At 36.2% G+C, this 24,171-nt stretch overlaps 3 protein-coding genes across 7 annotated transcripts; 1 reads left to right on the top strand and 2 right to left on the bottom strand.

Moving 5' to 3' along the window:
• Positions 1–4,077: 4,077 nt before the first annotated feature.
• Positions 4,078–19,192, bottom strand: Nsl1 (non-specific lethal 1). Of its 5 annotated transcripts, none has more exons than XM_049847577.2 (12): positions 19,001–19,192; positions 17,365–17,459; positions 13,975–15,078; positions 11,824–11,950; positions 10,035–10,252; positions 9,376–9,527; positions 8,652–8,810; positions 7,954–8,038; positions 7,256–7,393; positions 6,987–7,065; positions 6,622–6,813; positions 4,078–6,453 (listed from the first exon to the last, which is right to left on the bottom strand). In XM_049847577.2, the coding sequence occupies exons 3-12, from the start codon at positions 14,847–14,849 to the stop codon at positions 6,220–6,222; spliced, it is 2,259 nt and encodes a 752-aa protein (XP_049703534.2). In that variant the 5' UTR covers positions 14,850–15,078; positions 17,365–17,459; positions 19,001–19,192; the 3' UTR covers positions 4,078–6,219. The 5 variants fall into 5 exon arrangements, with proteins under 5 accessions (XP_049703534.2, XP_049703538.2, XP_049703533.2 ...); XM_049847581.2 differs by having other exon boundaries at positions 13,975–15,075; XM_049847576.2 differs by lacking the exons at positions 17,365–17,459; positions 19,001–19,192 and adding an exon at positions 15,215–15,525.
• Positions 19,193–19,473: 281 nt separating this feature from the next.
• Positions 19,474–22,151, top strand: LOC110376068 (nuclear pore complex protein Nup107). The gene has a single exon (XM_021334410.3). It carries the CDS (start codon positions 19,574–19,576, stop codon positions 22,100–22,102), a length of 2,529 nt encoding a protein of 842 aa, XP_021190085.3. The 5' UTR covers positions 19,474–19,573; the 3' UTR covers positions 22,103–22,151.
• LOC110376069 (DDRGK domain-containing protein 1) lies at positions 22,112–23,996 on the bottom strand. The gene is made up of 6 exons (XM_021334412.3): positions 23,690–23,996; positions 23,493–23,585; positions 23,295–23,410; positions 23,041–23,172; positions 22,654–22,830; positions 22,112–22,504 (listed from the first exon to the last, which is right to left on the bottom strand). Exons 1-6 carry the CDS (start codon positions 23,784–23,786, stop codon positions 22,244–22,246), a joined length of 876 nt encoding a protein of 291 aa, XP_021190087.3. The 5' UTR covers positions 23,787–23,996; the 3' UTR covers positions 22,112–22,243.
• Between the last annotated feature and the right edge of the window lie 175 nt (positions 23,997–24,171).

Genomic DNA, 24,171 nt, shown 5'->3' with positions numbered 1-24,171 from the left:
GAAGACCCGAGATACCTGAACCACCTCCAATGCCAGCTCCAACATCTCAACCACAACAAGCATTACGAGTTCAATCTAAGATTAACTCACAAAAGTATAAACGAGTTGCTGCAGCTTCTCGTCACTGTATGTTTGTAGGCTGTGATAATGATGAACGTCTTTTAGTACCTATGACTATAAAGGAACTGTTGTTATTGCAGTACAATATATATATACCTTTAAATGCTAGAATCTGTCATCACCATTTATATAGCAATCAGTGGGATGAACTGACTACCAACCTAAATGACTTTACTAGCTTTCAAGTTGATGATATATTTTCCATACTGGAAAGAGCTTCTCAAAGAAGTTTAGATTTTAATAATATTGCAGCAATGGATGCACATTTACGCCATTATTGGCTGGGACTTACAGAGATGCAGTTTAATGAAATATTAAATAGCCTTCCTACTTTACATAATAAGGTTAGAAATCCTAGCCTTGCATTAAGCACATTTCTTGTTAAACTTAGGACAGGGGACAGCAACCAAAGACTGGCAACTCTTTTCAATTGCCACGATCTACATTAGAAAAAAATGAACATTGTTAGGGAATGTTTAAAAGAACATTTTGTACCAATGCATTTGGGAGTTAATCACACTAATATACAAAATGTGGCCTCACGTAACAGGACTATTCCTGAAGGTCTATTCGGAGACAGTAGCATGGCTCCAGATTCTAAACCTGCTATTGTCATATGTGATGGTACATATGTTTATGTACAGAGTAGTAGTAACTACAAATATCAGAAACAGACATATAGTCTACACAAATATAATAATTTGGTTAAACCCTTTTAATCACATGTTGTGATGGATATATTTTAGAGTGCATTGGACCATATGAAGCAACAAAAATGACTCGACAATCATGAGTGATCTATTTCGTAATGAAAGTGGTCCAATGCGCTCATTTTTAGACAGGGGATGTCTTTATATTGGATAGGGATTTAGAGACGTGATCCCTGAACTCCAAAGCTATAATTATAAAACATACATGCCTGAGTCATTATTGGAAGGTGAATTTCAATTGACCACTGACCAAGCAAACAAGTCTAGGTGTGTGACTATGTGTAGATGGGTAGTTGAAATTGTAAATGGTCGCATCAAAAGAGACTACAAACTGTTTCGACAAGAATATTTTAACAGAGCATCAACACACCTTATGGATGATTTTAAAATTGTTTGTGCCCTTTTGAATAAATTCCACCCAACAATTGAAGATAGACCTGACGCTGCAGAGTATGTGCAAATTGCTCAGGCGAGATTAAACAGTAGTAATTATTTGGGGGAATTTATTCGAAGGGATAACATCAATAGGAGACGTACGGTTTTCCAAAACATAGACAGCAATGCTCCCCATTTAGATCATTTTCCAAGATTAACTTTAGATGATTTAAGAAGATTTGCATTGGGATCTTACCAATTAAAACAGGCTAGATCCTATTATGGGGAGCACATAAGAAGTAATGGTACTTATAATGTTGAAGTAAGCAATGATGTCTTGGAAGAGGATTTGCCCTTAATATTGGGTCAAAATAATTATTTAATTAGGACTAGAATTAAGTCCCGCCATGTGAGCCATAAAACATATTACTCTTATTTGTTGATAAGTAGAGATGAAGATCGGGCAAATTCTTTAGAAAGTATCATTGCTTACTATTGTAACTGTCTAGTGGGTAACCGTACGGTAGGGTGTTGTGCTCATACTATGACAGTATTGTGGTATTTAAGCTGGGGCCGCTTCAACAATGTGAGTGCTCCAGCTCAATCTTTGGACGAAATATTTTATGAAGAATAAATAGTTTATTCATGTTTTGTTTTTTATTTCCCTTGCTATTACTAAAATAATAATAACTATCAATAACGGTAATTATGAGTCTATACTAATATTATAAAGAGGAAAGATTTGATTAGGTAGGCTATAATTTATCCGGGTATGGAAAGGTGTTCCCGGGGACGCGGGTGTAACCGCGGGAAACACATAATAACAATTCCATTACTTTATGCATAAATAGAGACATAATTCCATGGTACTGCTATTTACAGTACATATTTCTATGCTCATAGTGATCTATAGTCCATGTCAATTTCTAATTATAACCTATATTCTTAAAACAGAAAAATAATGATATCTCTTGAACCAGGGTGAATAAATGAAAAAAGGTTTCTGATTATGAAAATGCAATGTTTTTCCTATTAGTTAAAATAAAAATCTTCAGGGCACAAACATTTTTCACTGGGACCCAACTTCCCTTACAAAACGGGCAATCTCCTTTCGAATAAAATTTAAATGGCGCTCGGGAATGGCATGCGGGGTGCGGGGATAGCATCAACGGTCTTTCGGAATTCATTCACCATGGAAAGTTTTATCGGAGCAGACCGTGGTTTTTGTGTGCTTGAGTTTTATCACAACAATGATTCGGCCACCATTGCGCGGCGTAAATTTAGAGAGTATTGCAATTTGCGCACGTTTAATGACTGTCCCAGTGTTCAAACGGTTAAAAATTGGGTTCAACAGTTCGAGGTGACTGGATCTACAATTTTAATTTGTTGAATAAACAACGATCGGGCCGCCTAAGGACATCACGGACGGAAGACAACATCGACGTAGTGCAAGAGTCAGTTCGTGAAAATCCCACTCAATCCATTCGTAAGCGTTCCAATGCATTAAATACACCCAGATCGACGTTACAGTTCATTTTAAAGAAAGATAAGAAATTACCATCCATAAAAAATTCAGTTAATACAGGAATTAAAAGATACGCCGCGCAATGGTGGCCGAATCATTGTTGTGATAAAACTCCCGCACACAAAAACCACGGTCCGCTCCGGTAAAACTTTCCATGGTGAATGAATTCCCAAAGACCGTTGATGCTATCCCCGCACCCCGCATGCTATTTCCGCGCGCCATTTAAATTTTATTCGAAATTTAGATTTCAAAGGACTTATGGGACACCCAGTATTATTCTACATCGTACTTAATTGTAATCTTTATGTAAAATTATTAGGTTTAAAATTTTACATGCGATTATGTAACTTTATGGATAAAGAATCTCTAGAACATAATGTCGATTGATTGACAACATAATGCTCTTTGTATTGTATAGCAGCTAAGATGCAGAATAAACTTGTGTATACTTTGAATTTCAGCTTTTTCATGTTTACAGACTAAGCAATTTTATAATCATATACATTTACTATAGTATTATACATTGTCTCATCGAACTGCCACTGTTTATGATTAACTGATGTTGGAGTTATTCGAAATTAGATGAATTTTACACATAATATAACTTTCTAGGCATACTAGTCATTGTTTACTGTTTGTATGCTGCTATTGTAGTGCGAAATAAAGTATACAATATAGTTATCTTGTATTATTTATATTATCCGGCAAAAGAAGGCGACGGATGATCTAAAGCTCTAGATATTTAATTAAAGAGGGTTGATTCTAAGTTAAAATCTGTAAGTATCCAGAGGTGGTTTATTCATTTGATTAAAACTTTATTTCATTAACCATACAGTCGTCATTTTTGAAAACGACTCAAAATCAGTACGAGGTTAAAAATAGGGTCACAGCACACATCGACTCTCAAACTGTAAGGAAGGGCTGTAAGGGTAAAGGGAGGTAAGTATCGACAGAAGGCTACGACGTAGATCAAGAGCAAGTAACTGCCAGATCATCTATATTTTAGTTTTCGAGTTTTACGACGAAGGTCTAGCGACCTTCTTCTTCCTCCGAGCCTTTTTGCCTGACTATGTTGGGGTCGGCTTCCAGTCTAGCCGGATGTAGCTGATTGCCAGTGCTTTACAAGGAGCGACTCGACTGCCCTATCTGACCCCCTCAACCCAGATACCCCTTGGTTAGACGTGTCAGACTAACTGGCTTGTGACTACCCGTGTTTAGCGACCATGACTCCTGTTTAACGTCTCGCACATCCGTCCTGTCTCTATTTGTTTATAACAATTTAATAAAACTAGGACCATAAATATTAATTATGCCCGAAAATATGCGGAAAATAAATGAAACAAAATCGACTGTTTATTATTTCTATATTTCTCAATTCACTCTTTGGAACAGAGTCATCTTAAAAAAAACTTAAACCTACCTGAATTAATTACAAATAACCAGAAGACTTTGGCTCCTCAAGAAAACTGAACGAACTTCATTAAAATTTTACATTTTCCTTCACAATGTGTGTATAGTCAGCCAAGCAGTCTATGCGACAACAAACACGGATATCTAGGAATAGTATTATATTCCACATAAAAATATACAAGAGCTTCGTTATAAGTATTGGTGACAGAAAAACCAAGTGATTTTATTCTTTAAATCTTATATTAACATTTAATACTCAGTCAATAATTTCCTGTCTCATAGACCAAACTATATAAACCATCCAATCCTCCTCTAAAATGTAAAGCAATTATCATTAACTCTGTGATTAGAACAAAAAAAGTATGAATTTCAATTATTACCAATGGTAAATACTAAAATTATAAATTATTTATAAAGCAAAAACAAGGATCGTATTATTTTAAAACATCAAATTCGCACTCTTAAAGAGATTCAAATTATTAATTTATAGCCAGTCTATTAGTTCCTATTCAGTGCCCTATTATTAAAAGTCAATATTTACAAGCGCTTGGCGGCTATTGGGCATAAATTTTAATAGAATGGCTAGTTACAACTTAAATGTAGCCAAATATTTGCGTGAACACATACTTATCGTTCATATTAACTCTATTAGTTTAAAAAGCAGTATTTAAAAATCGTTAAATTACATTTAACATCGACTTTAACAAATCGTTTGAACTGAAGGGAATGTAAAGTGTGCTCACTTGCAATAGAAACTGTACCACAGATGTTGCTATACTCTCTGTTACTAAAAATACCGTTTGTAGTGAACAACTCAAAATTAACATTAAGTTCATTTTTTTTAGTATCATAATACCAATCATGATGCAAGCAAATGCATTTTGCAATATTTTATTGTACGATGGGTGCTCTTAATAATAGCACATATAGTAAGTCGTATCGTAAAAGAACTTACTCCTCCATATTTCTATACATTTTTACAAGAATATTGTAACTAATAGATTACAGTTCTCATACGCGCAATGCTGTGTTGACACAAATTGTCTAACATTTTGAATTAGGAAGTATTTTTTACATAAACACCAATTGTCAATACCATTAGACCTTATACATAAACTAATTTTAATCACTTAAAAGTTATGCATAATGCAAATATAAACTAGATTCCATTACATCCAGTCAATATCAATTAAACCTCATTATAAAATTACAATGACCTGTAACATCCAGATTGAACTTGTATACTATTCTATAGTAAGTGAAATAAATTATTATTGATTGGGAATTTTACTGTAAAATGCATGCAAACATCAATTATTTAAATCACAACATGAATTCTGGCGCGCGTGTCAGTATCGTAACACTTAGATTGTATAGACGACTCAGTTGACAAAGTGAAAAAGATATTACAAACTATATTATCATTATGTAGGCAATGAGCCTTTTAAAGCTTACAATACCTGCTGGGAAGCTTTGATCGGCGTCACTCGCTACATTTCGTACATAAGTCGCGTCTTGAAGTCATCGTCGTGTCAGATTGAAAGAGTGCACTTGTGTTCTATTATGTTCTGTGCAGCTGGCTGAGCAATATAAATACGTCCTGCGCAGCTTATTAGTAACATTTTTAGTTTTTTAATACCCTATAGTCAAGGGGGGTGTTAAATTAATGTTTGTCTGTGGCAAAAGAGCTCTTAAACAAAGGAACCTATTTGGATGCTTTTTTAGTCCATTGTATTTCGTATTGCGGTTCTTGTTCATATTACAACAAGTTAGGTTTATTATAGTTCCAATTAGTATTTCCAATATTTCAACATATTTCAATAGCGAAAAAATTCTTGGTGAAGCAAATAAACGAGCCTCTTTTGAGGGCAGTCGTCCCCGAAATCCAGTGGCGAATTGTTATAATTCATCTGAAGGACGACTTGCGTCGGTCGCCAAGTTAGGTTTATTACATTTCCACATTCAATAGCGTAAAATTTGTTGGTGAAGCATACAAATGAACCATCTCTGAGAGTAGTTATCCCCATAAATAAAGAGGACAGTTACGAAATCCAGTGATAAGTCCATGTAGTGTGGAATTCATCTAAAGGAGGACTTGCGTCGGTCGCTGCGGTGCGGGCGCGGGTCCCACTCGGCGTCGTCGGGGTCGTCGCCGTCGAAGGGCGTGACGTCGGCGGGCGACAGGCTCGACGTGTCGGAGTCGGCGGGCGGCGGCGACGCGGGGCTGTGGAAGCCGTCCGGCATGGCCGCCACCATGTGCTGGTACGCCGCGTCGCCCAGCGGGAACTGACGCGGCGTGTACGGCCGTACAGTCTGCAGAGGTGAATAAAGTAAGTGTTAGATGGATGTGTGAAAATTAAGATGTAATAACTTTACTTTCAAAGCATTGAGGATTTATTCTAGTAGGATCCTGCAGGCACGGGTAGCGGCGGCTGCTCGTGATGCGAGTTGTGTTGTGTGTGTGTAGTACACAGTATGTACCTCGTGTAGCGTGGGGTCGGGCACTCGTACAGACGGCGGCGGTGTGGGCGCGGGTAGCGGCGGCTGCTCGTGATGCGAGTTCTGTTCCTGCGTGTCCCGGCGGGCTCGTCGCTTGCGCATGTACCGCGCTCGCTCGCGGCCCTCCGCCCGCGTGTGGCGCAGGGACACTGCCGCGTCTGACACGTCCTCCTCCTGGAATAACAAATTACAACCAAAATTACATAAAACCTGTATAATGCATAACTGCTTATTTGAATCACACAATTCAATGGTGGAAACAGTATACAATAAAAAATGTATGTAAGAATTCTGGCCATGAGCCATATTATGTATGTAATGCATAATGTATTTGAACTATGTCTTACCTCACTCTCAATAGACATGCGGTTGGACTTGGAAATACCGTTGTTTAGCGGCGCGTCCGGTATTTCCAGCACTCGCCACCTGCAATGTTATTATCATATTTAATCACATTCATGACTTATTTTAGATAACTTTATTAATTTACAAGCTGTTTTTTACAAAACGTCCGCCTCACATATCCTATGTGTTATTGTAACTAACTTCCCAGCAGAAGGGACGTATTTTCCTTGGGAAGAATACGAAGTATCTAATATAAATGGTGTGTACATACTTGGGCGTGATGATCTCCTTGTATGTGAGTATCTGCGGACGCGTGTTAGCGGCGACGCTCTGCGGGATGACGATGTTGTCGATGTCGTACGACTGCCGCCGCCAGCCGCGAGACTCCGTGCTCGACCGACCGCGGGACCTGGGGGGCAAAGGGAATCAAAATATAGTGCATAGTTATCCTTTTTAGATCAGACAAAAAAAAAAAATATGTGTTACGGAAAGTTCAAGCAGTTTTAAAAAGATTCCATATGAAGTTGTGCTTAAATGTTTAAAACTACGCAAGGAATTTTCATGCGGTTTTTCTTAATAGATAGAGTGATTGAAGAGGAAGGTTTTTATGTATGAACATCATGTGTATTTAGTATCAGCATTGCACCCGTGCGAAGCCGGGGCGGGTCACTAGTTCTTCATAAAGCACCAGCAGAAGAAGCTACCCATTATAAAGTCAGTTCTTATGCAGTGAAATTCTGCAGCATGATTCAAAAATAGTGTGATACTTTCGATTTCAAGTTAAACTAGGTCATTATGAGAACATGACAAAAAACCTAAGTACCATAAATGTTTTTGTGCGGTCAAGGTTGAAGAGTTTCTCAAATGCTGTAATAAGAGGTAACAGCAAAAATCCCGTTATTCGTTAGACAAATGAACTAGTTTTCACTTTCGCGATGAAAGTGAAACCTTCAATATAAAGTTAATCACCTTTCATGGCCAGATGTTGAGGTTTCGTCATCTCTTTCTCTCTCCCGTATCTTTTTCGTTAGCGGCGGCCGACCTCTTTTCGACCCTGAAATAAATTGGATTATATTGTTAGTTGATTTATTATAAGATACATTTGACTTTTTGCGATAGAATTGCATTAGATTTGGATGGATTATGTAGTAGAACAATAATTGTATCCTGCAAATAGTAATTTATTCAGATTGATTAAGAAGGTTAAAAATGTGTTTGCTTTGTATTTAGTGAGATATGAGAACTGTGGTACTACTGATAGTAATACCGGTAAGTAGCGGAAACTGCAAGATTATAAGCACTCAAACTTGAGCTACGATACAAGATAAATAGTAATAATGTAGTGAATGAAATACAATCATGCCAGATGTTTATTTGAGTTTGAATATTTGAAAATTGATTGATATGTATCAATTGCTTTACTGTGTGGGAGAAGCTTGTGCTCAGCAGTGGTATGGTAAAAAGGTTGATGATTTTGTTAACTTTTGTAGATAAGTAAATAAAAAGCTAGACAACGATTACAAATATTTGTTTTTCTTAAAGAGTGTTTATGGTGTTTCTTGCCGATTCTTCTCCATGAGAGTAGTTCTTTGGAACCATGCAACTAGTTTGACTTTTGGAAAGAGCTTTCACAGGTCTATTTGAAGTGTAAATGTGTCAGTACTTACGTGTGGGATGTCGCTTGAGCGGTTTGGGCGTGTGCGCGCTGGAGGCCGCGTGCGTGGTGCGCGGCGCCCCGCCGTGCGCGCCGCGCCACGACTTGCCCACGCGCGAGCGGAACCACGCGCGCGGGGCCAGCGCTGACATGTGCACGGATGCTGGCACGTCTACACAGAAACAATAACCGAATGTCACCTAGTGAATTTGGCTTTCAGTCTAACCAGATGCAACTGAGAACCAGTGTTTTTCTTAGTACAATCTTATCTCACCTCCACAAACCGGGCCACCTAGCACCCCTTATCAAAGCTTCAATAAAACAAATATGTAGCTCTCTGTTAATCCCTTTCCTGTTGCAAAAATTCACGGACAATTTATGTGACTTGGGGGAAACTTAACTATTTAAGTAAAGAATCTAGTTAGTTACACAAATATTTTTAATGCAAAAATATTATTTTTTATATATGATACTTATTATCACAAAATTAAAGTTAGTAGCACAACGTTGTATACCAAGTTAATAATTGAATTGTTTGTTTGATAAAGACAACAAAACTACTGAACCTATAAAAAAATCTGATTATTAAGAAGCTAAACTATCCTGCATGTAACAAACAGTTATCCAATTATGAAAAAAATATCCCTACACACGGGTGACATCGCGAGCAACAACTACTTAACTAGAAATCAGTTGGCTATTTACAACATACTAAAAAATGGTTAAAATGTATGTACCTTTAATATCACTAAGCACGGGATGGAAGCCGGGGTCGACGGCGGCGATGCGGAGTCGCGGCGGCACGGTGCAGAGCGGCGGCGCGGGCTGCGTGGGCTCCACGCGCCCCGTGCACACCGCGCAGCTCTCCATGCCCTGCTCGCAGCTGCAACTGGAGTAACACATCACGTATGAATATCATGATCTCCCGAGACTTTTCCTAACCATGTTGGGGTCAGCTTCCAGTCTAAACAGATGCCAAATGAGTAACAAGACAGTAATTTAGACTCTCTGAAGTTAACTAATCATCTGAATAGCCTTTTCCCAATTACATTAGGATCAGCTTCCAGTTGAACCTATCTGACCTCCTAAACTCAGTTACCTGAGCAAGCTGATAACCCTTTGTGAAATGTTGTCATACATTTTGACTATTGTGAAGTGACTTTCAAGACAAGCAAAACATCTCCACAAGAACTTAAACAGGCTACTGAATACGCATCGTTTAACTAATCATTGATTTACGGCCGTTAGTAGTATATTGAGATAATAACTATTGGTTGATTTGTTTACTTGAGCAGGACTTTTGACATTACTTCCACAAAGGTAATTTCAAATTCCTGTCTCTAATGTGCCATTGGTATTTAGCAACAGTTTTTATAAATATGGTAGTTTGACTAACTTAATATCAGATGGTTTGGCAGCCTTCTGAGTGGCGATATGCAAGTTATGCATCTGCAGCAACTTCCTCTTCTTGAAGGTCTCACGTCGCAGCGGCCGCACGCGAGCACAGGTCTCCCGGGAGGGATGGTCGTCGGGCGGCTCGGAGGAGCCCGGTAACGAGCCCTCGTAGGCCACCGGCTCGCCTTCAAACTCCACCGCACCTTTGTTCTCCCGGACCTACGAAAGTAATATTAATGGTTCAGTTATTCAAATAAACAATATTACCATGTTTACCCAGAGTTTATTTATTTATTTGGATTTCCAACAAGAAATACACATTACAGGCAAGTTTTAAAAACAAATATTAAGTTTTCTTGTGTTTCCTTAATTATAGAAAATCACAGCATGCATTAAAGTTATCAATTGATATAAATTTATGAAGAATTCATTAAACGTACAGTAACCAATGTGAAGAAAAAACCATGAAGCCATCGCTAGGTAATTTACGCTATGGATTTCAATACTTGATAAAATAAATGAGGGCAAAATTAATTGTATGGCAATAAAAAAGACCCCTCTTTATCTACAATTCATCAAGTGACCTTCGAATAAAATACGGGTGGGTTGAAACAAAAAAAAAATCGCCACACGTATTCTGTTCTAGTTAAACTTGCTTCAGTAGTTCATTGTAGGTCCACGACCTTGGGTTTACGATAGGCGCAAACGCATAACTTGTTTGAACGTGTTACTCATGGTCTTACGTCAAATGACCCAGTGTTTGTTTATTGCTTTATTAGAAGTTCAGCTAAACTTTGACCTGCCACCTTGTAAGAAAATTCATGAAAAAGTGCACATGTAAATGATTAATTTTCGGCAAATTTAGCCATTTTTTTCGTTTTAGTAAAATACATTAATATTTTGTTTTAATTAGTTTTTTTTGTTGCAAAAAATTCACTCGATTATGCGGAAGTCCTTCAAATAACATTTTTTGCCAGCTGCAATACAAACAGCCATCTTTTATACACAACTTAAATTACCATCAGTACTTTTCAGGGAACTATTCGTTTTTTGGTAATAAGATTAGATAGCAAAAGTAAACACAATTTCCAGACACGCACTTAATCTCTCCCTTCACATAAAATGGTTCTTAGAAACATGTGTGACACACTCACATATGCATGTTATTGATGTTACTTCACACATCTGCATGTTACTTCACACATCTGCTTTTTTACTTTTCATGCTTCACTTTATTGATAGAGGGGTTAAGGTCTAGGCAGGCCATAATTAGTCATATCAATTTAATTAGTCTTGTATTTGGGAGCTTATCTCGCGGTAGAGTATAAGTCTCGGTCATTGACCTCACGTCTCCTGATTAGAGCTTTAATATTTGGGCCCAAATAAACATAATGAAGTGCTTCAAATGCAAACAATTTTTTGTTGGTAATTAATGTTTATTTGTTTTCAATTAGTGTTTGCTTAGTCTTATTTATTCAAAGCAGAAGCCTACTTTTGATTTTTGATTCGATTTTTCTAGGAATCATATTTAATTTCCATTGGATCCATCTAGCCTCATATTATAAAGCAAGGTGAATCGAGAAGAATTTGTACTGATTGATATCAGATAGACTGATATCATAAAATTACAGCATGGTTATCATAACATTACACAGACGTTTTTTCGATGACTTCCCAAAAGAAGTGTTTTTTTTTGTTTGTTCGTGCTTTACGCCGTCATTTATGAACCCTATTTCAAACATTCTTTGGCATCCAAATGGAACCTCATAATAATTAGGGCTTCATCTGACCTGTGCATGCAGCTCATTGTGCTGGCGGATCCTGTACTCCAACTCCTGCACCTGAGCCTGCAGCCAGCACCAACGAGAAGCTATCGACGCGCGCTTTCGCTGCCAAGACCATAGGGCGCGCTTCTCACTGAAATAATAAATAATTATATCAATAAAATAGTATCAAAACCTTCTTTATCCACTTATTTCAGGAAAAATAATGAAAACGTAATTAACACATCTCTTTGAGCTTAAAAACTAACTTTACATGACTTTCTAATATAAATATATTAATTAATACATCCTATTAAAGTGATGAACTAGAAAGTTTCCTTCCTCTTTCAAAATCTCCACTGAGAAATTCTACAGTAATAGACAATACCTTGATACTTTTATCATGACTAACAATTTAGTTCTTACATAAAAAAGTCACACAGTTGAAACAATCAAAGGTCATTGAACTCTATAATATACACGACAGAACACGATTCCAAGTGAAATAGGGTTTTTAAATTGAAAATGGATCAGATTATAAAGCAAAACAAGCTACCATTATCATGCCATGGAGTTAATAGAGAAATAGTGCATACTACATCTGATAACAAAAGCAGATTCACTTTTATACTGATAAAGTGATAACAGAAAGTTAGGAATGTCTTTGTAAACCATTACTATCAATGTAGAACCTTTTCTAATCTACACAGTTATAATAAAAAGGAAAGATTTGTGTGCAATGTAACAAGAAACTCAATAAATAAGACAGATTTTGTAAAAAAGAAAGATCTACTTAGAAGATATGAATATAACGACTGGGTTCTATCCATAGCATAGTGTTATAGGCTAAAGGATAATTTGTCATCTTATCAGTGCAACAATTTCTGTAGCTGTGTTTAGTTTCAGTTCCTGACATTTAAATGCCATATATTGCCAAAGTAATATACAAAAATACAATCATGCTGCATTATGTCTAATTAAATATGTTACCCTGTAAAAGTATAATTGGGCAGTTTGTTTCTATTTATCCAACAATTATTGTAGTTCACAGAAAGCCTGATGTAATAATATAACTGCATAAATTATATCATTAAAATTATGTGCAGTCATTTTTTAATTGACCATCTGTTAATGATAATTTATCTATTCTGTATCTACTGTAAAGCTAACATAAGTTATCATTTCATGTATATGTATTATCAATGAATCACATAAATAATTTTCTTTGATAAATTAACCTTAAGTAAAAATTTCCAATATACAGTTTTAAATTAATGCCTTACTTTTGTACTAGCATTATCTTTATATTGAATCAATAAAAGATATAATATTTGCTTGTAAGAACTTAACAGCATGAATGGCTACAGTACTACAATAAGGTTTCTTCTAAGTAAAATCATCTAATTAGACTTGATTTCATTATTAAAGTATCAGATTATTTTTTAATTATGAAGTTTTCAATTATTCAGTGTATTAAAAAGTGGTTTATACCCAAAATACTGAAGCAATATTTGTTTACATTGAGTTAAGAGCAATGATGCAATATCTAAGAAACATGTGAAAGTAAGAACATTATCTCACAAACTAGACTTGAACACTCATAAGTATTATTTATTCATTTCAGTAATTATTTTACCAATGAAACATTACATAACTATTATAGGGAGTCTATAATACCATGGAAATAAAATAAAAACCATGGAAAATTAATGAGCCAACATTTTTGTATGTAATCATAATGTGACATGCAATATAATGGGATTCAATTGTTTTTTCACAAGTTTTCCTTGTTTTCATATTTTAAATTCAATACTGAACACAGAAACAGTGTTGTAGCTTCTCAAGAGAAATTAGAGTGTCACTCAAACAATAAGCCCACATCCTGCTAGTCTGCATATCCAATTGTTATTCAACTCAACATAAAATGCATAGGAATAATATTTCAAAGGAATACTAGCTAGGGATCAAATATACTAGCATTTTACACTGAGATACTAATCACTCTGCCTTATTGTTATGAATGCAAATGGTGATTGGTAAGCAGGTCAGCACTTGACCTTCTAACTCAACTTGAACATTATGCTAAGGTTTATTTTATGAGTACCTTTGATCTACCTACAATAAACCACTGACTATTATAATGGCACAAATAAGTAAGAAATTCCATATAGTACTCACATGGGCATTTGTTGTTGAAGTGGATTGTTGTATGTGACTGCCTCATCATTACTCTCGGCTCCAGAAGACGACAGTGTGGCATCAGAGTCCAGCTCATGCTTCACCACTGACAGGTGTGAGCGCAGCGCCCCCGCCGTATCCTCCAGCCCTGTCAGGGTACCGGACGGAATGCCAATACTTGCTGATTTGGATGCATCACCTTTAGATGTCCCAGGATTATAATATTTAGGACCTACAACTGCCCTGGATTGTGCACTGGCCTGTAATGCTGAAGTAGTCTCTACAGTCTTAAGGAAAGTTTTCAGGCCCATATGTCTACCGCCACCGCTATCTCTTCGGGCACCCCGTGTACACTTCTCAAATGACTGAGTGGCTTCCTCAGATACTTTCTTACCTATTGCTCGGGCCTGTAATATTCGTAACCTTCTTTGTAAAAATGAACATCGTCTTTCTAGTTTCACCTGTACTGTTTTAATCTTCTCTTCCATAGCATCACCCTCAGAGTCCGCAGGTTCTGGCAGAGATTCGAATCCAGAGAGAGGAAATATCGCCTCGGGGTCGTCGGTCGACATGACCTCGCCACCAGAGAGCGCGTCGGCCCCCGTATCCATTGTTTTTATAGCTTGAAGCAAATCTCCTTGTTGCTCAAGTTCAGTGCTTCCCAGATCTACTAAGATCTGTTCCATCTCCTGGGAGTCCTTGGCAAGGCTGGGCTGATTCTGTAGCCCCATATCATCTTCGTCCATGTGTGTCACAAGGTTATCGACGGACGTAAGCGCCCGTCTGCGGAGGGCCTGAGGCCTCTCTGTTTCGCCAAGACCGTTGGTGTCGTGGATGTGCGGCTCTCGGGGTGCTATGGACAATGCTGGTGCCATGACCTGCACCTCGCCCGCCGCGGACGCTGGCGCTCGCCGCGTCAGGGCGGGCTTCTCGAACAGTTCATTTCGCCCTTATGTAACACTAATAACGAGTTCACAGCACTGGCACTACACTCAATATCACTAAAACACAACTCTTTGCCACCATTGTCCACGCCAATCAGTCCCCCGCCGGTTCCATTGCGAGCCAAAAAGAACGGCGGGCAGACAGCGACTCGGCGCGCTTCTGAAAACAACGTTTATGAAGGGTTATGAACCGGTTTTTTTCTATTCAAACAACACATTGACATTGCCGATAACTATATCTAATGGAACGTGAACAATTCTACACACAAAGCACCATAATTCGAAATTTAACCCACGTGATAACGAAAAGAGTACGCTAGCGGTCGCAGTTGCTTGTTTCTCTACGATATGAAACAGGAAATGATACACTTCCAAAACACTTTCTGCACACACTAGTTCTGCAGTCTATAGAGTTTGTCTGTGTAACACTCGTGTTTCACCGAATGCTTATTATCTAAATAATGACAATGAAGATTTTTTTTAGTAATAATGGCGGAACCAGGCCAAAAAACACTAGCGAACTGGGTAGGTAAGGTACTCATATCCAGTGACGAAACGTTTTGCCGCACACGACTAGCGTTCGCTTCGCATAGAGCGATATGTGCAAAAGAGATAGCAAGCAAGGCCTTGAACAATGTACTTGCGCGGTAAAGTCAAATGAGTCTTGAAAAAGATTTACCTAATTATTATCTTTTTAAATCACTTTTTATCTCAAAAATCAAATTTTCTGAAACAAAATCTAAATGATCTCATATATTACAATCTTATTTTCTTGTAAGTATCCAAACGACTACAGACTTTGGCGCCACGCTAGCATCAATTCAAAGTCTCTGACTTAAAACATCACAATATTTCATTTGTTTATCAAAATTTAATAAGACGCATGAATGTAAATAAATTAAATATGTTTTATTGTTGCCAAAAATACTAATAATTTGCTGTATTCATTATACAATACTAATTAAGTAAAAGACTAGACTTCCGGTCGCTGAGGAAAATCATTATTTGCGTTCCGTTTTGACAACGCTATAACTTAAACATAAGCGCACGTTCCGTTTTTGTTAATATTGTGAGCATTTGATACTACCACAACGACATGTGCGCTGGGGATTGGTCGTGCATTCTATTTAATGAAAATGTATTTCTTGCGCAATATTTCACAATTATTTAGCATTTCAAATTTAAAAATTACTCCGTCGCATGGTGATACTCTTCTTTAGTATTATAGAATATATCTTTTTTAAAATTAGAGCAGAAATAAAATTCCATTGTTCCATTCAGACGTTTCATTCTGCGCAGACGCATTTCGTAATCAAACTATACTAATTTTTAATTAACAGCTAGAAGTTGTACACGGTTCTACAGTACATTGTAGCATGTTCGCAAACTAAAAATATGCCAAATTATGTAGCTGTACTTACATTCGTTTTTAAATTACCTACATGTTTTCAGAATGATCAATAACACCGTATACTTATGCACCGTATACATTATTATTTATTTTATCGGTCATTTGTATTTTAGGGCAGACGCAATAGTACGGAGATGGATATTTGCTGTCTTTTCATTACGTATCTACCTATCTACTCTCGTTCTACTATTGGCAGGCTTTTAAATCTACATTTCAGTCTCAGATTTTCGCGAAATTGTCATGAGAGCTCTTATGCCCCTCTCCCGATTTACCTACAAAGCCTACAGAGTACAGGACTTGTGTGTCCCTTCCTAATTATATTTCTTCAATAATTAAGATCTGCTTATTGAAAGAAGCCTAATTCCTAGCAGCACCAGAATAATATTATTAGACAATTTTCAAAGTAAATGGCTACTGTTTCTGTAATATTCAATACCTAATATTAGAACTTACGGAATTACCTACTAATCCTATTTATATACCTGTAGCAGTATACTGAACTTTTGAAATAGGACCAACTAGCATAGTATGAAATGATCAAATAATATTTGTGATGCCCACTTTCATTTCGAACCTCATTACTATTTTCAGTGTCCCAAGCATCCCGAACATCATTTTAATTTATTGATTCAACATAGTTTGGGAAAAGGCTCGGAGGATGATGATTCAACAAGTGTTTATTTAATTTAAAATAGTTTTATAATTTGATGTAACAGCTATTCACACTCTCAGACATACATATTACCTACATATTTACACTATAATTTTGCTACAATAAAATTAAAACAGATTACCGGACCAACTCTTATAAAAAAAAAATGTTATTCAGTTAGCATGATTAATATTTTGATGATTGATGATTTTGTTATGCCAAATAATTTGAAGAAATGATAACATTTGTTATATTTTGTTTCTCACTAACACATTGGTACCTCCAAAAAAACTTACACTGAAAAGGAACTATAAAAGAACAATATTAACATTAAAGCTGTTAATTAATATAAAGTGTTAAGTAAAACCAAAATAATTTCTTACCTCTGATAGTTTGAACATTGATTTTGAAAGTTGTATTTGCTCATAGTTGCAAATCAAGAGAAGCATTCTCCCCCACATTGCACAGCAACAAACTCCTATAATTGAGAGAAATTTACAATGAAATCAGACCATATAATTAAAACCACTTGATATTTACTCAATTCCTTTCAGTGCTATCAGTACTGCTGACAGGTGCCTGACACAGAAGTTATAAAAAAATAATGTCACTAGTGTCAATAACTTAAAAACAAAAATCTATTTTTGTACTAATCATTATTTAAGATTACATGGTCACATTTGTTAAAGGAAATGTATTTTCATGTTTGTTATACACCTTTGCAGCCAAGGTGGAAACTCAGATAGCCCAATTATTGACACCCCCCATAGGGACTCTTACTTAGCTATATTAATATTATTCAAGTCTTACACTTTGCTAACTCACAATTAATCAGTTACTAAAGCACAAAACAAAAACCTACATAGTAGTTGCAACACATTTTGTAGTTTGTAACTTGTTTGTTCGTATCATAGAGAGAAAAATAATAGTGATTGTACCAGTATGTTTCACTACCTTATGTGAATGGCAGGTTGGGTATTATAAAAGTACTTACAAACTATGATAAGTCTAAAATCCTAACTACTATGTTTTGTATTAGAGAAAAGACCTACAATTGACAAATAAGAAAGCTGAAAGTTTAAACGGGCTCCATATTTTCTTGAAATCATTTTATATTAAAAATTTCCAATGTTTTTCAATCCTTAGAAAAACCAATATTGTTAATTAAAGAAAAAAAGAACCTTCATGTTATTTTCTTTGCAAGTAGCTACTTGGTAGAATTGTTTTTAGTGATCTTCAAGCGATACCTCTTTTAGGAAATAAAATATATTTGATATAGTTAGTATTAGTACCTTACATAATAACAAGTTTTCTATGCCTTTTCAAAGTTTACATAGGTACTGTATAATACCTAGCTGATTGGGTAATATAATTATAAGTGAATTATTCGGTAGCTCTAGATTCTAGCTCAAAATGAAATTGTTGGCACATTTATTCAATAACTTTTTTCCCCACTATCCAATTATTCAATAAAGAGTTTTCCTAATATTCTCTAAAACAACTGTTGTTTTGTTTTAATTTTGTCTGCTGAGTGAGTCTTGATTTTAACCCACTATTGTGTAGGTATCTACCTACCCCATATATACCATGTCCCAAACAGAAGACTAATATAAAATTGTACCTATATTACCCATTTTAGATCTAGAAATGGAATATAGCAAATCAAAATTTAGGTAAGTGAAGGTAAAGTCAACCTTCTCTCACCAGAATACAAAACTAGGAAAGGTACCTACTAGGTAAAGTAAGTATACCTTCTTACCTTTTCCACAAACTGATAAAAATTAAGTAAATTATTTAGGAATACTGGTCTTAACGTTTTAAAACATTAAAATCCTTAAGTATTAAACAATTCACAAAAGATTAGGGGAAATCAAAATAAATGAAAATTTAAGTTTCAGTAAAACTATAAGAATGCATAAACTTGCATGAAAGTATAATTATTGTGTTAGTGCTCATTTAGGAAAAGGGATTTACATGTTTTGATATTATTAAATAACAATTTTATTTATTTTTCCTTACCTTTGCACGCAACGACGTCTAGAGAGGGAATGAGAGGGAAAGAGAAAAGTACGAGTGTAGGAAAAAATCTTACAATATTTGTTATATCAGTTTAAAGTTACTATAGCAATGGAAGTTGGTAATAACAATTTTTATATATTGAATAGAATTTCTTTCAGAACCTACTAAAAATTAAAAATAATTATTTACAGTTTTTCTAAATCTATTACTTCCGCACACTTCCGCAAGTGTCGGCGCGCGTTCCAAATCCCTACCGTCAAATAGGAAAATAGGGATACTTATTTTTAATTATTGTACTACATTTATAGAGTTCATTATTATACGGACAATAGTGTAAACCTATTATATGTTATTTAAAATAGATTGCACATGTTTCTCAAATATTTAAAGATAATTTACGATTAAAAGCAAAAGCACATGATGAGTAATTCTAGCTTTCGAATTTTACATAGACGCCCGCGATACAAACTGTCAGCGAAATTGGGCCAAACGTCAAATTTGTTCGGTAAATGTTAGGCGCGCACAACTGATGTGAATTTGTTGGTATTATTTCAAAGTTAAATACTATTCAAAATGTCCAAAAGTTTTGATAGAAGTCTTCAGTTACATACCTCGCAGTTTACACCTTTGAAGAATAAAAGAAACAGACAGTTTTTACAGAGAGAAGATACGTTAAATCTATCGCCGATATTGAATGAAACTTCTATATTCAAAAACCTCAACGACACTAGTTTAAGGCAAGTTTTAGATGAATCCTCGATAGTAATAAATCCTGGGGTCACCAGTGAGGGATTGAGTGAAGCATTCTTTGAAATTATTCAAACAAGTCGCCCCAGCGATGTATTGGACACTCTAGCGAGGTTAGCGCAGGTGTGCTGCGACTCTTTGGAATTAGTAGAACCATGGAACAGATACAATGCTCAGAACTATTGGCTGGCTGAGGAGGCAAACACATGGAAACTGCTGCATTGTCTTTATGCTGATTCTATTACTGAACATCCAGAATCGTTGGACAGTCTCATCACAGAAACTACACTGTCACAGCAGACTTTGGTAAATGCTTTGTTTAGGAGTGACTCGGAATTAAGACTGTTACAACTGCTGGTTGACTGGTTGGAGGCCACTGCAGCTTATCAAGAAGAAGCCACAAAGACCTCTGCTCCAATAATAAGTAACAATATACACTGGGGAAATACTTTACACGAGTTGTTACTTGGATCAAGCTTGTTTAATAAAGAAAAGAGCAAATCTATGGTGACATGCATAGATCCGGATGCACCAAGACGTCAGAGGAAACAAATCCATTCTGATGATCAAAAAGATGATAATGATTTGTGTAAAAGAATATTTACTGAAGTAAGATGTGGTAATTTTAAAGATGCAGTTTCCCTTTGTATAAGTGCTGGGCAGGCCTGGCGAGGGGCTGTGTTGCAGGGTTGGATATTACTTCACTACTTGCCTAAGGAGGAACCTACTTCAGCTTTGGAAATAACTGGTAATCCTTCTAGAGATTTGTGGAAATGGTGTGCATTAGGACTAACCAACAACACAGCTGAGAATATTCATTATAGAGCTACTGTTGGGGTTCTATGTGGGCATCTGGCCAGTACCCTGCCTGCTTGCCAAGGCAATTGGGAAGATTTGCTTTGGGCTCATTTGAGAGCACAGATTGAGACGAGAGTTGATAAGTTTTTACATGAACATCATGCTACAGTTGATGCTAATACCACTCCATCTGATGTTCTGGAACTCTTACAATCAGAGCTGAAGGCTGAAGAATTAAGTTTACAGCAGATTTTTAGTGCTGTTAAAGCCTTGATGGATGGTAAAAAGGAATCCTTGTATCAGACCTGCCAGCGTCATCTGATGCTTGGCCATGTCAGAGCCATTATGCAAGATTCATTACAGTGGATTGAAAACAGTGATGATAGATTCATTCGTTTTCTTGCTCATCTCATTTTAGTCCTAAGACAGATGGGTAAAGACCCTCAACATGATATTGGTGATCAAATTTTGGAGAAATATGTCACAGAACTTATTAGCAAATTAATTGATGGGTCCGTAGAATGTCCAGAACTTATTGCTTATTACACTTCAACTGTGCCAATTGCCAGACAGATTGTGCTATATGCTGAACTGATGGATCACATTCACAAGAGTGATTACAGAGAGGGAGTTGTCAAAGCAGGACTCAATGCTGGCATTGATGTTGCAGCATCAGCAAGAGTTGCTATCAAAAAGGCTATTACAGACATTCAACAAGGCTATGGAAATTTAGATTTAACATTTACTCAAACCACAGCTGTTGAAAAGGATAAAACTTTGATTCAGAAAGTTATATCATCCCTTGAATGGTTATCTCTTATATCGAACCAGTTGGAGGAAGCTCTGTGGCTCAGTAATGCTATGATTAGAACATTTATCTTCATTGGAAATACAGATGCAGCTTTAGCTTGTCTCGTAAATGTAAACAAGATGTTCCCAGATTTCTTGAGTAAAATATCTCCAAGTTCTGCAGAATTGAGAGAACATTTGTGTTTGAAGGCATACTTAGAAGCCTTGGAAGGATTTGCTACTTGGTACAGACACTTTATAAGTGGCCAACCTAAAGACGTAGAACCACTCATGCCTGATGCATCATTCTCTGACAAAGTGCATCATGAGCAGAGGTGTGCTCAAGTGGAACAACAAAAAGCCCGCTGGTTGAATGCTGTGCAACACCAAGCTAAGCATTCAAAGAATTTGTTGTACAATGTATTGTTATTCCCTGGAGGATGGCTTCAAGACGAAAATGATAGCACTACCTCCCAAAAGTTCAGTGAAGAAGAAAAACAAGAGAGAACCAAGCAATTGGAGACTCTGAGGCGTCTCTGTATTCCAGAAATTGTTATTTTGATCTTGAAAATATTACAGAGCAGTGAAGACATTGAAAATCACAAGGAAGCTCTCAAACTCTGTGATCTTATTGCTGGAGAGAATAGATGTCTCTACAAAGTGTTTACTAAGAGCAAACTAATGGAAGTTTTGGAGAGAATTAAGGAATCATCATTACTGCTTATAGAGAAAGGAAGAGATATGTTTGGATATGAAATAACAGAATAATGCATGTAATTTTTCATTTTTAAATAAATGTTTGTATTAACAATATAAATATTTGTCTTTGTACACCTAAATAATAAATGAATAAAACATAAAAAAATAGACATACATTCAACATTTACATCTTAGCATCAATAGAGTTGACTAGGGTACAGTGACAGGATTCAGGTTGATCAAATCATTGCTAGATTCTGCCAGATCCGTGATGGACACTCTTCCTCTTTGCCTAATGAACTTGGCTACATCTTCTAGCTCTTTCTGTGAAATGTAAATGAATTTTCCCCTGTCATCTATGACACCAGTAAGTTCACCAGATGACTGCAAATCAGTTATCCTGTCAATGGCTGCTTGTGTCTTCAGTTTAAAATGTGCAGCCAAGTCCTCAAGAAGAACAACTTTTTGGGCCTGAAAACCATTATTATGTAAATTATTTTTGTGTAATTAACACAATGCAGTAAAATTAAGAACAGTTGTGTGTGAAGGCTTGATATTTTACTGCAGATAATATATGTAATTGAAATATTTAAATACTGAAGTATTGGTCTAAATCTTACCTTTATGTAATCAATGAAATCTTTAAGCATGTTCTCTTTGTCCTGTTCATCATTCTCGTCAAAACCTTCTCCTTCAACTGTGAAGGCTGCTTTCATAGCTTCATATTCCTCTTGTTCACGTCTTTTGCGTTCCTCCTCTGCTTTGCGTTCAGCCTCCTCTCGCTGACGTTCCTCTTCCTGAAAGATAATAATAACATTAAGACTATCAAAAAGTAGCTGAATAAATCTTAATTTGAATTGCAGATAAATACTCTAGTAAGTTATCAACAACGCAATGTAGCAAATTATGCCTTTTTTAGCTACATTTGGAGCCGACTGTACAAATTACGAGTTATTTTCAATAATGAACTCAATTCGGTAAAGAGAACCAAACAGGATTTTACTTACCTCTTGTTTTTCTTCAACCTTTTTCCTTTCTTGTTCTAATTCCTCATCTTTTTTCTTCTTCATCTCCCTCATTTGTTCCTCTGCTTCTCTTGCCTTCTTCTTTTCCATTTTAGCTTCTAGCTTTGCTCTTTTCTGTGAACATTTAAATATAGTGTTAAGATGGTTTTATACCTCCATTTTTCATAATAAATTCAATTCATTTTTACAGTAGTAACATATGGCAATAATACAAAAAAAAGTCATGAATTTCATACCTTAGCACCCATGTTATCACTGAATTCAACTTTTTGTGTTTCTGGTCCATTCTCTTCATCAGCCTCCTCGACAACATCTGGTTCCTCTTCAAATGCAGCAGCTTGGTGTCGAGCAGCTGCAAGAATATATTTAAAACTTAAATAAATAATTCAATTTAATTTGGTACAATTAGATTATGTGTTGAATGAGTTTTGTACCATTTGCTCTCATCCGAGCTCTTTGATTGCGGACTGCTTGCACTCTCCCTGGCCCTCCATCTCGCTGGGCCACTGCTCTAGGTCTTGCTCCAGCTGTAACATATATACAAAGAAGGTTTACAACTGCAAGAAACTCAACAGATGGTATGAAAATGTTATGTGGTGAATTGGATAGGTATTAGTATGTTTTTGTTTACCTTGAGGTTTGACTTGCGATCCCACTCGTACGAATGCAACAGAGAGCAAAACGATAACAATAGCGCTAATTATAGCAGCAATAATAAACGGATCCATAGCTGCAATCTAACTAAAACAATGTTCTACACTTAACTATCTTATCATTTAGAAATATATTTATGCTAGACTTTGATCTGGGCTAATTTCAGTGCTAAAATCTATGTTATCAAACACAATCGGAAAATTTTGGAGAAAAGTGAGTCCGCATGAACCCGAACAGCTGAAAAACTGAAAAACACGGAGCAGTGAACACTGTGAATGAAAGAAACGTCACGTCACTTGACGTCACCATACAAATGTCATTCTGTGTAATTAAAAAACTCAAGCCTGGGTAAACTTTGCGTTGGTTGGTTTAAGCCTAACCAAATAAATAAAAATGGATTTTGGATGAAAACCATTTGAAAAGGATAGATTTTTAAAAAATACTTAAATATGAAGATAA

This window comes from Helicoverpa armigera, chromosome 7 (genome assembly GCF_030705265.1).
Source record: "Helicoverpa armigera isolate CAAS_96S chromosome 7, ASM3070526v1, whole genome shotgun sequence".
NCBI lineage: Eukaryota > Metazoa > Arthropoda > Insecta > Lepidoptera > Noctuidae > Helicoverpa > Helicoverpa armigera.
Note: the sequence above shows the minus strand (reverse complement) of the source record. Positions and strands in the feature narration are given on the sequence as shown.